The sequence below is a fragment of the Anser cygnoides genome, chromosome 21 (assembly GCF_040182565.1).
Source record: "Anser cygnoides isolate HZ-2024a breed goose chromosome 21, Taihu_goose_T2T_genome, whole genome shotgun sequence".
In the NCBI taxonomy this organism is placed as follows: domain Eukaryota; kingdom Metazoa; phylum Chordata; class Aves; order Anseriformes; family Anatidae; genus Anser; species Anser cygnoides.
In genome coordinates this window covers 2,137,100-2,151,745 of record NC_089893.1, presented here as the reverse complement: position 1 = coordinate 2,151,745, position 14,646 = coordinate 2,137,100, and the positions used below count along the sequence as shown (strand labels likewise).

General features: G+C 40.4%; 1 protein-coding gene across 3 annotated transcripts in view; it reads left to right on the top strand.

Annotated features, from left to right (window-relative positions):
- The window catches only part of KMT2A (lysine methyltransferase 2A), a 50,667-nt gene that overhangs the window by 30,208 nt on the left and 5,813 nt on the right, over positions 1-14,646 (top strand). For all 3 annotated transcript variants that reach the window (XM_066981368.1, XM_066981369.1, XM_066981367.1), the window contains exons 20-35: positions 166-272; positions 812-949; positions 1,052-1,210; positions 1,505-1,622; positions 1,707-1,785; positions 2,042-2,202; positions 3,157-3,342; positions 4,011-8,316; positions 9,679-9,759; positions 10,782-10,846; positions 11,466-11,636; positions 12,251-12,325; positions 12,645-12,819; positions 13,223-13,330; positions 13,837-13,920; positions 14,299-14,428. In XM_066981368.1, the coding sequence (XP_066837469.1) occupies positions 166-272; positions 812-949; positions 1,052-1,210; positions 1,505-1,622; positions 1,707-1,785; positions 2,042-2,202; positions 3,157-3,342; positions 4,011-8,316; positions 9,679-9,759; positions 10,782-10,846; positions 11,466-11,636; positions 12,251-12,325; positions 12,645-12,819; positions 13,223-13,330; positions 13,837-13,920; positions 14,299-14,428 (6,143 nt within the window). The remainder of the gene's footprint in view (positions 1-165; positions 273-811; positions 950-1,051; positions 1,211-1,504; positions 1,623-1,706; positions 1,786-2,041; positions 2,203-3,156; positions 3,343-4,010; positions 8,317-9,678; positions 9,760-10,781; positions 10,847-11,465; positions 11,637-12,250; positions 12,326-12,644; positions 12,820-13,222; positions 13,331-13,836; positions 13,921-14,298; positions 14,429-14,646) is intronic.

The following is a 14,646-nucleotide window of genomic DNA, read 5'->3' as shown; positions in this document are numbered from 1 at the left end:
GGGTAGAGGCAGATGCATGATTTCCCTTGCTTTACAAGCTAGTTATTGAAATTTCAGGCTGCTGTTTAGTTCTTCTGTCCTGTTCACTTGCTTACAATTTTTCTAGATAAATTTTGGCTTTCCTGACCTTCAGGAATAAAAACCATTCTCTCTTTTAACTGTGAGGTTCTGACAGAAGCAGAGAAGATAGTCCTGAGCTTAATCCACCTCCAGATGTAGAAGACAACAGGCAGTGTGCATTGTGCCTGAAATATGGTGATGATAGTGCTAATGTAAGTATCTGACATGCCCATTTTGATAGTAACTGGCGTAAGCAGTTCAACAGACATGGTACTGTGAATAGGCTGGATACTTGATTCTAAGGGATAGTGGGGTGGGTTTTTTTGTTTTGTTTTGCTTTTCTGATATCTTGGTATGTCGTTTGAAATAAAAATAACCTGCAGCTGCCTTTTGTTCTGGTTAGAAAGTAGAGTGGCATTAACATTAGGCGTGTCATTAAGAAATTCACCAAGTAACATCACCATGTTTATGTGAACAGTGTACATTTCTTACACTTAAGCCTCTTGACATATTTCTGTAAGAAGAGAATTTAAATTTTTTTTTTCTTCCTAAGGTTGCTTTTTATATCATGTACTTAGTTGTAGTCTTCTCTGCCTCATTTATGTTTATCTTTTAAGCTCTGAAAGTAATGCTAGCTTGTCAAACTTTCTTTTGGGGAGAACTTAAATCCAGTGCAGTTGAAACCTACTAGGCTTTTGTGTCTTGTGGAACATTTGAGGGGGGAAAAAAATGGTTTCCTCCCATTCCTTAGGATGCTGGACGTCTTCTGTATATTGGCCAAAATGAATGGACACACGTGAACTGTGCTTTATGGTCAGCAGAAGTGTTTGAAGATGATGATGGTTCTCTGAAAAATGTGCACATGGCTGTGATCCGGGGAAAGCAGCTGGTGAGTATGTGTATTCTACCATTGCAGAAGAAAACAACTGACATATATGGTAGCCTGATTTTAGAATCAATTAATTTTTACCTTTATTTTTTGCTTTTGCAGAGATGTGAGTTCTGTCAGAAGTCAGGTGCTACAGTAGGCTGCTGCCTCACTTCCTGTACAAGTAACTATCATTTCATGTGCTCACGAGCCAAGAACTGTGTTTTTCTGGATGACAAGAAGGTTTACTGCCAGAGGCATCGTGATTTGATCAAAGGAGAGGTGAGATTTTTCTTTCATGCATTTCTTTGTCTGAAGGTGCAGACAGCCTGTAACTATAAACATTTTTTTAAAGTTTAGATTGAATATGTTCCTTATGAATGAGGGCCTGACCACAGTGCTGTTAAAAATAAGTCAGTGATACAACTGTCATGATGAAGTTTGGGAAGAGGTACTATGTTGTGGTCCAAGAACCAAACTGAAGACCAAACTGAGGATCCGGTACAACAGACAGCATAGTATATTTATAGTGGTTCCTTTAAAGTTAATGAAATGTTTTGTGGATTTTTGCTCCAGGTGGTTCCTGAGAATGGGTTTGAAGTTCTTAGGAGAGTTTTTGTGGATTTTGAAGGAATCAGTTTGAGAAGAAAATTTCTTAGTGGCTTGGAACCAGAGAACATCCACATGATGATTGGTGAGGTCTAGTCCCTGAATACTTGTTCCATTTCTGGTGCTGGAATCTTGTTCATGGGACTTTTCTGTTCCTCTTTTTGCTTAGGTTCAATGACAATAGACTGTTTAGGAATTTTGAATGACCTCTCAGACTGTGAAGATAAGTTGTTTCCCATCGGCTATCAGTGAGTATATGCTTTTTCATGACGATGTCTTTTACTATGTTAGTGCCAAACTGGCACTGAAGTAACAAATGTAGAAATTGACTGTAGCTTTCATAAACTGTTCAGAAATCTAATGACTAAGCTAGTTGTGCAGCATGTTGTGATAGAAAGCCTTGATTCATTCTGTGTAATTTCAAGAAACTGCAAATTTAAAGTAAGAATGTCAAGGCTTGCTTGACTACTGAGTAAATGATTTTATGTTTGAATTATATTCTAGGTGCTCCAGAGTGTACTGGAGCACAACAGATGCCAGGAAACGCTGTGTGTATACCTGTAAGATCATGGAATGCCGACCACCAGTCATAGAACCTGATATCAACAGCACTGTAGAACATGATGATAACAGAACAATTGCCCATAGCCCAGTTCCCCTTACAGGTAATCTTCTAAGGACTTGTTAAAGGTATATTCTCTACATGTTTTTGCCGTAGTATATCCTTACCAGAAAGTCAGGTAGCAGCTGGGACCTTCTGTCTTTTAAAACTGATTTGGACAGAATCTACTTCATGATTGTAGTGTCTGCTAACTTAGAAAACTGGAGCCAAACTGAAACTACTGTAATAGTGCTTTCTAGTCTACGGATCTGAGATTTTTCTAATGGTCTATAACTATAAATCTTAACTCCAGTGTCAGCGTTGGTATGTAACTTGTGGATTGTTGGATACCATGTTAAATAGTAGTGTTGTGCTGCTTCCGTGTTTCCAAACTGCTTTTTCCATACATGTGTGAGTTTAAAAAACAAAACAAGAACAAAAACAATAAACGTAAAAACCATATCCTTTTCAGTTTGCAGAAAAGGAAGGTTTGGAAGCTGTTTAAAATTTTTAACAGCAGTCATCGCTGCCAATGTAGAAGTTCATTTAAATGTAACAGTTTAATGTGTAAGCTGAGGGAAATCAATAGCAGAGTCTGAATAGCAGAGGCACAAATCTGAAAAGAGAAAAGGAAGCAAGGTAAGTTAAGAAGTGGGAGAGAACAAGAGAGGGGGGTGGTTTAGCGGTGGAAGACTTGCCTATTGTTATTAATGTCATGAGTGTTCTCAGAACTTTAAATGTGTTGTCATTGTCCCAAGGCAAACTACTCTTAAAAATGAAGCTGTCAGAAAGTGTGTCGTAATTCCTACGCTAAGCCTATTTCTTGCTGTATGTATTGAATATGTTCTTGGGAAAAGAAAATAGACATCCAATTACAAGGAAGCAGTAATCTTTGAGTTTGTATTTATTTAACAAATACCCTGATTCCTCACGTGAAACCTGATAGTAATATATCAGGTCATAGATTTTAGAATTCAGTAGTGACTTATATTGTTGTTTCTCTTTCATGCAACAACAGAAACTCTATCCAAAGACAGCAGAAATGCACCTGAGATCGTAAACCCACCATCACCAGATCGTCCCATGCATTCTCAGACCTCTAGTTCCTGTTACTATCCATTGGTCTCAAAGGGCCTTAGGATCAGGACACCAAGTTATCACTCCACACAGAGGTCTCCTGGCTCTAGGCCTTTACCCTCTGCAGGTACTTCAAGTGCTGTTGGCTTTGATTTATGTTTTGGTTTTGTTTGTTTTGGATTATTTTTTTGGGTTGGTTGGGTCATGTCTTTTTTTTTTGGCTTTATTCAGAATGGGATGTTTAGTTTCCTGTTCCTGAAGAAAATGGAAAATGGCAATAGGTTTGAGGGAAGGACGTTTCTGAAAAATACATTGTAGAGATGGCCTGTCAAGAAATGGATGATTGGAGCAAAAATTTCTGTGGGACGAGGAAAGCAATGTTTGGGCAATGACGTAGCAGTAATATGTAAGAACGGTAATAAAAGTTAGGGGCTTAATAATCTCAGATGATATTTTTCCAGAGAGAATTGTAAATCCAATATTTTAGGTCACATATCTATATGAGTAGCATTTTGTTTAAAAAAGTAATTTTGAAAATTTGCATCTAAAGGTGAGGTACTGAACCCTGAGATACAGACTTGTGAGCCTTATGTGATGAATACTGATTGACAGTATCACATTTTTAGTGTGTATCTCAAGTGTCATTATTATGTTTATGCTACGTGGTTGAAGGCTTTTCATGTTACTGTTTTTTTTTTTTTTTAAATTTCTTGTGTTTGTTATGAAAGAATGGGGTATGTATTGATTGTGAAGGATTCAGATCACTTAACAGTCTTCCTTGCTTTATTTTCTCAGGGAGTCCTACACCAGTGACCCATGAAATAGTTACAGTAGGAGATCCTTTACTGTCCTCTGGACTTAAGAGCATTGGTTCTAGGAGACATAGCACTTCTTCTTTATCACAGCAGCAATCAAAACTCCGTATGATTTCACCTACACGAGCTGGGAATACTTATTCCAGGCACAGTGTATCTTCAGTTTCCAACACAGGGTCCTCTTCAGAACATGAACAGAGTGTAAAAAATACTGACCGCTTTGTGGGATCTGTGAATTCAGGTACCACAAGTGCTACAGTTCAAAGCTGCTCTACCAGTTCAAGCTCCCAGAAGACAGCAGCTACAAGTGGAAGTAAAACTTACCAGCCAGATGCATCTCAGCCTTCAGAGGGAAAACATTCTAGTAGTTCAGATCTGTTAGCCAAAAGTGCACCTTCAAAGGGAGAGAAGATGAAAACACTGACCTCAAAGGACCCAGATTACTCAGCTCATATTTTTGCCTCTGGAGGAAACTCCAAAATGTCTACTCAACCAAACAGTTCATCAGGCACAGAAACAAATGTTAAAATAGGAACTTTTCAAGAATCTTCAGGATCATTTTCCTCCAAAGAAACAATATCTTTTCCGTCTTTGCATCAGAGAGGCCCAAGAAAAGACAGAGATCAGCACTTGGAACCCGTACAGCCAGATAAAACTGCTTCCGTTGATGAGATGGATGTAAAGACATTGAAGTCTGCAGGGGTAAATAGCAGATCTCCTGCAGCAAGTGAGCAGGCAGTTTCCGCCTCTAGAGACAGGCGTCAGAAGGGGAAAAAGTTAGTGAAAGAGAGTTTTAAAGAGAAGCATTCCCTGAAATCTCTTGCAGATTCAAGTCAAGCAGTAGGCAGTGATGAAGGAAATCTGAAATCAGAATTTGGTAATCAGGGTTTGGTGACTGAACAAATTAGTCAGAGGTTATGTAATAATATTCCTGCTGAAAAAGCTGGTGAGAAGTCTCCACCCTCACAGGGGTCCTCTAAAGGCTCTGCAGTGCCAATTGAAGTGGCTTCTAAGGAATCACAGGCACCTAGAAAACGCACTGTTAAAGTCACTCTGACACCTCTCAAGATGGAAAATGAAAATCAGTCTAAAGCTGCACAGCAAGAAAGTGATGCTGAACATCAGTCTGCAGGGGCAGAACTGGCCACTTCATCAGAGCCGTCATCTGAAAGCCCAGAAGATAACTCTGTAGTTCAGGAAAGTCCAAATAAAGCACCAACACAGGAATCTCAGAATAATGCATATGAAAATTTGCCCGTTCAAGATAACAACTTGATGCTTCAGGATGGAACTAAAACTCAAGAAGAAGGCTCATACAAGCGGAGGTATCCACGGAGAAGTGCACGGGCAAGATCTAATATGTTCTTTGGATTGACACCTCTGTACGGTGTGAGGTCCTATGGAGAAGAAGATATTCCATTCTATAGTAACTCAACTGGGAAGAAGCGAGGAAAGCGGTCTGCAGAAGGACAGGTGGATGGTGCAGATGACTTGAGTACATCAGATGAAGATGACTTGTACTACTATAATTTCACTAGAACAGTGGTTTCCTCAAACACCGAGGAGAGGCTTGGGTCCCATAACTTATTCAGGGAGGAAGAGCAGTGTGATCTTCCAAAAATCTCACAGTTAGATGGTGTAGATGATGGGACTGAAAGTGATACAAGTGTCACAGCCACAACAAGAAAAGTAAATCAAGTAACAAAAAGGAGTGGAAAAGAAAATGGAACAGAAAGCTTAAAGCTGGATAGAACTGAAGAAACTGGGGAAAAAGTACAAGTCACAAAGAGCTCTGCTGTCCACAAAACTGATCCAAAGATTGATAACTGCCATTCTGTAAGCAGGGTTAAAACGCAAGGTCAGGATTCTCTGGAAGCTCAATTGAGTTCGTTGGAAACAGGTCGTAGGGCTCATGCAAGCACGCCTTCTGATAAGAACTTACTGGATACTTTTAACACAGAACTTCTGAAATCTGATTCTGACAATAACAACAGTGATGACTGTGGAAACATCCTCCCTTCAGACATCATGGACTTTGTGCTGAAGAATACACCATCTATGCAGGCATTAGGAGAAAGTCCAGAGTCGTCATCATCTGAACTTCTAACACTTGGAGAAGGTTTAGGTCTGGATAGCAATCGTGGCAAGGATATGGGTTTGTTTGAAGTATTTTCTCAACAGCTGCCAACAGCTGAGCCAGTGGATAGCAGTGTTTCTTCCTCCATATCAGCAGAGGAACAGTTTGAATTACCACTGGAACTTCCTTCTGATCTCTCTGTTCTGACTACTCGCAGCCCTACGGTGCCCAGCCAAAATCACAACAGACTTGCTGTAATTTCAGAGTCTTCACTGTCTTCTTCAGGAGAGAGGTCGATACTTGCCTTGCCTTCCACAGAATCTGGGGAAAAAAGAGTTACAGTTACAGAAAAATCTGCTTCCAGTGAGAGTGATACAACTCTTTTGAGTCCAGGAGTAGACCCAAGCCCTGAAGGACACATGACTCCTGACCACTTCATCCAAGGTCACATCGATGCAGAGCATATAGCCAGCCCGCCCTGTGGCCCAGTGGAGCAAGGACATGGCAGCAACCAAGATTTAACTCGGAACAGCGGGACTCCAGGTATCCAAGTGCCAGTGTCACCCACCGTTCCCCTGCAAAACCAGAAGTATGTTCCCAATTCCACGGACAGTCCCGGCCCCTCTCAGATTTCTAATGCTGCAGTGCAGACAACACCACCCCACCTCAAGCCAGCCACAGAAAAACTTCTCGTAGTCAATCAAAATATGCAGCCATTATACGTCCTCCAAACACTTCCCAATGGCGTTACTCAGAAGATACAGTTGACACCTTCTGTTAGTTCAGCACAGAGCGTGATGGAGACTAATGCCTCAGTACTGGGGCCTATGGGAAGTGGGCTCACGCTGACCACGGGATTAAATCCAAGCTTGCCCTCATCTCAGTCATTATTTCCTCCCACCAGCAAAGGATTGTTGCCCATGTCCCATCACCAGCATATACATCCCTTCTCCACAGCCTCTCAGACCGGCTTCCCGCCAAATATTGGCAGTCCTTCACCAGGTCTTCTTATTGGTGTGCAGCCACCCCCTGATCCTCAGCTCCTAGTATCTGAAGCTAGTCAGAGGACAGACCTTGGTGCCACTGCTTCTACGCCAACTGCTACCCTGGGCAAGAAACGGCCAATATCTCGTCTGCAGTCACGGAAGAATAAGAAGCTGGCTCCCTCTGGAACCCCTTCTGCTATAGCTCCTCCTGATATGGTCTCCAACATGACCTTAATTAATTTTGCTCCTTCCCAAATTTCCAACCACCCGCTGGATTTGGGAACCATTGCAAATTCAACATCCCATAGAACTGTACCCAATATTATCAAAAGGTCCAAGTCTGGAGTAATGTATTTTGAGCAAACCTCTTTGCTCCCACAAGGTGGGACAGCTACTGCAGTTGGCACATCTCCCAGTGTTATCGGGCCAGATGCTGGTCACCTTCCAACGGGGCCTGTGTCAGGGCTAGCGTCAAGTTCCTCAGTGCTGAATGTGGTATCCATGCAGGCTACAGCAGCCCCCACTACTGGTGGGTCAGTTCCTAGCCATGTTTTGGGCCAAAGTTCAGTAACATTAACTAGCCCTGGATTATTAGGGGACCTTGGTTCAATAAGCAACCTCTTGATCAAAGCTAGTCAGCAAAGCCTTGGTCTTCAGGAGCCGCACATGACTTTACCTCCCGGTTCTGGGATGTTTTCGCAGCTGGGAACGTCACAAACTCCATCTACAGCAGCAATGACAGCTGCATCGAGCATATGTGTTCTGCCTTCAGCACAGAATATGAGCATGACAGTTGCTCAGTCATCTACTGACCCAGAAGGCTCTTACCAGCTTCAGCATATGACGCAACTCTTAGCCAGCAAAACTGGAATTGCTTCCTCACAGCTAGACCTCGGTGCGGCTTCAGCAGCAGCTCAGTTGTCGAGCTTCCCACAGCTGGTTGATGTGCCCAGTAGTACCGGACTTGAACAAAACAAGGTTTCCTCATCTGTGATGCATGCCAGTTCAGCATCTCCTGGAGGCTCCCCATCATCTGGTCAGCAGTCTGCGAGTAGCTCTATGCTTGGTCCCACAAAAATGAAGCCAAAAATCAAGCGCATTCAGCCGTCTTTAGAGAAAGGGAATGGAAAGAAGCACAAAACTTCTCACTTGTGGACTGGTTCCTCTGAAGCACACGTTCCTGACAGAGGGGCTGTTGCTGTACCCCAAGTCTCAGCTACACGGTAAGAGAAGCGTTTGCTTTGCTCATCTGTGAAACTGTAACAATATAGGAAAGAATCTTTCTTTAGTTTCTACTGCAGATTTGCCTTTTGATAATTTTTAATGTAAAAAACTCAGCTGTCAATGGAAAGCAGATCTCTAAAGAAGTTAGTAGACCTTTTACCTCTGGAAGAGGAAGGATGATAAACTTAAGACTTTGAGGGTTGGGGTTAGGAGGACTTCAATTTGTCATTGACAACTCTGGCAAATTAAGGAGTGTTTTAGATGTATCAGTTGAGAATATGGTACTGAAACAGGTGTTGTGTTCTATTCCTGTATGCTGTTAATGTATTTAAATGCTCTGGAAGTTTTAATAGTTTTATTAGCAGTGTTCTAAGGCACCAAAACGATGCACTGTTACACTGTTGCCCTGGTAATTTTGATTAAGAAATTTAAACTGCATGCCTGTATCTGTGAGTGTAATGCCTCTCCAGTACATACTTTATTCTTCCTGCCCCTCTTCCATCCTCCCCAGGCCATGCAGGCAAGAGGGACTGAGAGAACTGGAAGAATCTGGCTCTTGACTTTGTCAGAACAGCAGAGAGTGCATTAGTCTCTTACAGTAGAGGGTTATTTTCCAAACCTTAAATTAAAATGACATTTGAATTGACTCTTTGAAATATTGATCTGTAGAGAGAAACAGAATTGTCGGTCTATGTTTTACATACAAATCTAGATGGTTTTATGGATGTAGCACTTGGTTGTCACCTAGTGTGACTCTGCCAACAATTACGCATTTCAGCAGGGAGATTGTACCGCTTACTTTCAATTCTTTCTACATTAGAGAATAGGCCAGAATGAACGCTGGTGCTAAAAGGTGGTAGCATCCATCTTACGGTAACTGACAAATATTGCACATCACTCGTGTGATTACTTGATCATCTCAGTGTCTTGTAAGAAATCTGATTCTTGAACAGATGATCCAGGGCTATTTGGACAGCTTAATCTTTTTAAATAGTTTTTTTGTGTTGCTGTTACTTGCAAATTTGTTTTAGTCTGTAGATGTTTGCTATGGCTGTCAGCATTCCACCATGCATCTCTTCACCCCTGAGCTTATTGCTTATGGTCGCTCAGAATTGTTTCTCTTGCAACCAGATTCATGCTACTCATTCCTCTGTGAGTGCAAGTCTTGAATCTCATGTAGTGCTGGAAATGTGATCTATTTTCTCTCATCACAGGAGCAGTTGTTGTCACTACCTGTGTAGTTTTGCTGAACTGCTGAATCACTTGTGACAACTCCCAGTGGATCTATTACTGTCTTCCAGTCTCCTGTATCCTGTATGTATGTCAGGTGTTTTGAGTGTTCCTAACTGTTTTTTTTCCAGGACTCCTGCTGTGAAGGCAGATGTGCAGGATGCAGCAAGCATAGATCAGCCATCACAGAAACAATGTGGCCAGTCTGCAGGGTAAGCATGAAATACACCTTTCCCTCAGGCTCTGCTGGCTTAAGTTTAAATAAATTTATTTGGAGAAGGTGAGAAGTCTTTGCTAACCAAATTATCTTGGGAGCTTTTAGTCTGTAATGAGCAGCTACGTCTACTTTCATTATGAAGCCATTTTTTAAAATAAAGTTGAATATAGCTTTGGGAAGCTTATTGTTTACTCAAACAATTTTGGCTGATTATCTGTTAGCATATACCTTATTACAGAATAGGACTAATAAAAAGAACAGGTTGCAGATTGTATTAAATTAGGCTGCTACCTACAGACTAATAGGTACCACAAAAATAAATGCTAGAGAATAGAATCTTTTTGTTTGTTCATTTCCAGTTGAACTGCTGTTAGAACATATCTGCAAAATGTTCTTTTTTTTTTTTTTTTTTTTTCCTCTATCTAGTTCCCAGATTTTGTAGTTGACTCTTCACGGCTGGTGAGGCTACCAGATTAATAGCTACAAAAGCCCTTGATTTACAAAATAAGTACCCTAGGATTGGCTTTGCCTTGGGTAACTGCTTGCTGTCTTCCCATGATTTTCCAAGGCCACCAAAGTTAATTCTGCAGCCTGAGTACAGTATGTGCTTTACAAAGCTGAAACTGGAATTAGGGAACAAGGCCACTCATAACTAATACATTTCCAGTTATCATACAGGCTTTACTGTAATAGAGTGAATAGGGAAAGGTATGGTTTACACTGATCTCTGTAGCTCCTGTTTTGTGCAAAGTCTTCTACTGAATTGCTGTGCAGTGCAGCTTTTTTCTCCCTCTCTGAAATAACACTGCAGACAATTCTTGAGAAAAGCAAGTAGTGCTATACCAGAAATTAATTTTGAAACTTATTTTTAACAGTATGTTTGATAGTCTTATCATTAAAAATGAACAAATAAAAAAAAAAAAAACAAATGTGAGCTTATTTAGCACTGATTCAGTCACTGAAAAATGTGAATGAAGTAGGTTATTAAGTAGTCTTAATTTTCACTTCCCTCTAAAGGCAAATGTCAGTCCTCACAGAACCTCAATCAACACAGACTTCAGCAAATGAGCAAGAAAATGCAGGTATGTTGCTTCTTCAAAAGCACCAAGTCCTGGGATTCTCCAAGGTTGGGAAATTATTACTTTGTCATTTGAGTTCTCTCTCTTGTTCTTGCAGAAAAAAATCTCGGATCTAATACTCTTTTTAGTCATGCTTTAAAGTGAGGAAAGGTTTGATCACTTTAAATAAAATCTGTACAAATAGTTGTCTCTACTTTTAGCTTGTGGGAATTTCAGTACTTGAGATTTTACACTCTTACTACAACACTACCTAGAATTTTTTCCATCTCTTCTTCATTACTGCAAATTGGCTTTTGTGGAGCATGACTTTTGTGGAAACTTGGTTCTCCTGTAATGGCAGTTAGAAGCTGCTTATGTGATCTGTTGTTAAGCATCTTCAGTATGAACAAATTCACAAAGATGAAAATTTTGACTCTTCACAAAGATGTGAATTTTGGTAAACATATGAGTCCTTACGTTAGTGAAAATGTTATTTGAACTTTGTAGGTGGTTCTTAGACATATTTACTGGTCAAAAGGCAAGTCAGTGAGTAAGTAATTTATTCAGTTGTGCAACAGCCGGGGGGGGAAGAAAAATCATTCTACCTAATTTCCATCTTCATAGTAGTTTCTGTCTTTTCTAGGCTCAAAAGCTATTGAGGAAGAAGAGAGCACTTTCAGCTCCCCGCTTATGTTTTGGCTTCAGCAAGAACAAAAGAGGAAAGAATGTCTTGGTGAGAAGAAACCGAAGAAAGGTTTGGTTTTTGAGATATCAAGTGATGATGGCTTTCAAATCTGTGCAGAAAGTATTGAAGGTAAGAACTGTGCTTTTCTTTTGTATTGGTTTTAACTTTCCTCGCTAAAAATAAAATTGTGACTTCTGAGAATCCGTTACTTGTTTTTATAGATTTAAAAAAAAATCTCCTGATCTACAGCCCTAGAACAATCCTAGTTCCTAGCAATGTCTGGATTCTATTAAATATATATATATATATATCACTGTCCCATTTTGTTTTATCAATTGACCAGCAGTGTTGAACCGTAGTTTGTCAAGAAACAGTGTAGATCAGACAGTATGGCATCTAGACTTATCCTCCAGACCAATTGCTGAAGAAGCTTACTTCTCTTTTATGATGCAGTGAATTTTGGAGAGGATGGAAGCAATTGGATGCAAAGATCTTAATTTATGGTCCATGAATGGAATGCAAACTTCATATTATCTGATTAGCGTATTTAAATATGAACGTTTTGTTGGAAAACAGCATACTGCACGTGCACTTAGAAATCTGCTAATAGTAGGTTGTTTCACTGGAAACCTGATAAAACATGGCAAAATAGAGACATAGCAAGGTACCTGTTTAGGCAGTCTTCAGTGCCCAGTGCTTTGGATACTCTTTCACTGCTTTGTCATCTTTTTGTGTAACTGCAGATGCTTGGAAGTCACTAACTGACAAAGTTCAAGAAGCCCGTTCAAATGCCCGCCTGAAACAGCTATCTTTTGCAGGTAATATCCAGTGCCAAGTTCATTTTTACTGTGCTTCTGAATGTGTAAGAACAAACAGGTCTTTCTGGGAGCGTCTTAGGGTTCAGTGTTCGAAGAGTTTCAGTTCAGCTGCTGACTGTTTTTATGGAGAATAATTTCCCCTAATCAAGTGATTTAAAATTCTTATGTAGAGTGAACTAGCTAATCCAGTGCTTCTGTGAAAATTGCAGGCTAGCAAAAAAGTATATTTAATGAGCTACTGTATCCTCCTGTTTCTAGTCTGCATGGTCAGGGGTTTTTTTGTTTCATTTTTGTTGTTGTGCTCTATTTCATATTCCAGGTGTGAATGGTTTGAGGATGCTGGGGATTATACATGATACTGTTGTGTTTCTGATTGAGCAACTTTATGGAGCAAAGCACTGCCACAACTACAAGTTCAGATTTCATAAACCAGAGGAGGCCAATGAGCCTCCTCTGAATCCACATGGCTCTGCTAGGGCCGAAGTCCACCTGAGGCAAGTGTGAGCTTTGTCATTGTTAAGGTTAATGGTCCATTTGCTTGTTTAATTCTATGTCAAGGCACAAGCAACAAGTCTCTAGAGCACTGTCTGCTCTCAGTTAAAAAGAAATGTTAGCAACTTTCTCATGTAACTCAATTATATTGTATCTTGTGAGTCTGCACATTTTTCTGTGCAATCCTGTTGTCAGTTGCTTTGTTTGACAAAGCTTTCCTGGCTAGTGCCTTTATTCGTAGTTCTCAGAAACTATTGTGCGTTATCCTGATGCATAGAAAGCTGTGAAAGAGGACAGACAGGAGAAGGTGTAAAGCAATAAACATGTCAAGTTGTTGTGGCAACCAAATGTTTAAATTATTTTTAGTTAGTAACACAAAATTCCTTTGATCTCATTAAATTGCAGGAAATCTGCATTTGATATGTTTAATTTCTTGGCATCTAAACACCGACAGCCACCAGAATACAACCCAAACGATGAGGAAGAGGAGGAAGTACAACTGAAATCAGCCCGGTATGTAGCAGGGTTTAAAGGCCGAAAATAATGCTGTGGTGTTAAAACTAAGAGAGTAGGCTTAGTTGTGTGTTGTGATTTTTGAGGTGGTATTTAAAACTTCACAGCTACAAAGCCCTAGAAAATACAGGGGAGACTCCTACAATAGCAAGAGAACTGACAACTGAAGGTGACCAATCAGACCAGTCTTCCTTTCGATGTTTCTTTTCCCTGCTAACGTAAGACAAACGTTCCGATGAGAATTTCATGAGGAAAGGGAGAAAATTACCTGTATTGAAAGAAAGGATTGCTGATTAGCAATGAGTTTGTTTGAGTTAAGATATGAGAGTAAGAACTGCTCTACATTTAGTGTGTGTGTGTGCACATGTGTATTACACTGAATTAATTTTGATTGTGTTCTCAGTGGGCTGCAGTGACAATGTTTATATCTTGGAAACTATCCTAGATAATACATGGCATGGGCTCTCAAATAAATGTCATCACTTAGTAGCGTCTCTCTGTTCTAGGAGGGCAACTAGTATGGATCTGCCGATGCCCATGCGATTCCGACACTTGAAGAAGACCTCCAAGGAGGCAGTTGGTGTTTACAGGTATGGTTTTGTTCTGGTACTCTCAAATGGACATCTGGGACAGAGAAAGGTAAAAACTGAAAACCTGTGAAGTCATGGTGCAAAATTGAGGGGAAGAAGCATCTTTGTTTCTTTGTTTGTTTGTTTTTATTTGAAGAAGTAATCCTCAGCACAAACTACTTATTCCTGCTGACTCGTCTTGGTGATAGCTAAGGCATTTGCTTACGAGTGGACAGAAGAGATCTAGTGGTGTTCTCATTGGCATTACGTTGTAGAAGTGTGACATAATGCTGTGGTCCTTGTAATGAAATAACTTGTTTTCTGCAGTGTTTGCAGTCCTACATTTCCAAGTTTCACTTGTATTGTTTGAAATATTCTCTTACCCTGTTGCTTTTTTAGGTCTCCCATCCATGGCCGGGGCCTGTTCTGCAAAAGGAACATTGATGCAGGTGAGATGGTGATCGAATATTCGGGCAATGTCATTCGATCCATCCTCACTGACAAACGAGAGAAGTACTATGACAGTAAGGTGAGTTTTGAGGGCTTTTGCAGAACTTCTTAAAAAGCATAACAAGCCACTTTTCCCATTTGGTCATCCAAGGAAATATAGCAGACAGAGAACTTGGATATTAATCAGGCTTTGGGATTAAAGTTCTTTGTAACAAGAAACTTCTCATGTATGGGGGGCAGAGGGAGGAAGAACAATTGATTTTTGCAGTTCAGAGAGGTAGATAAGTTTAAACGGTT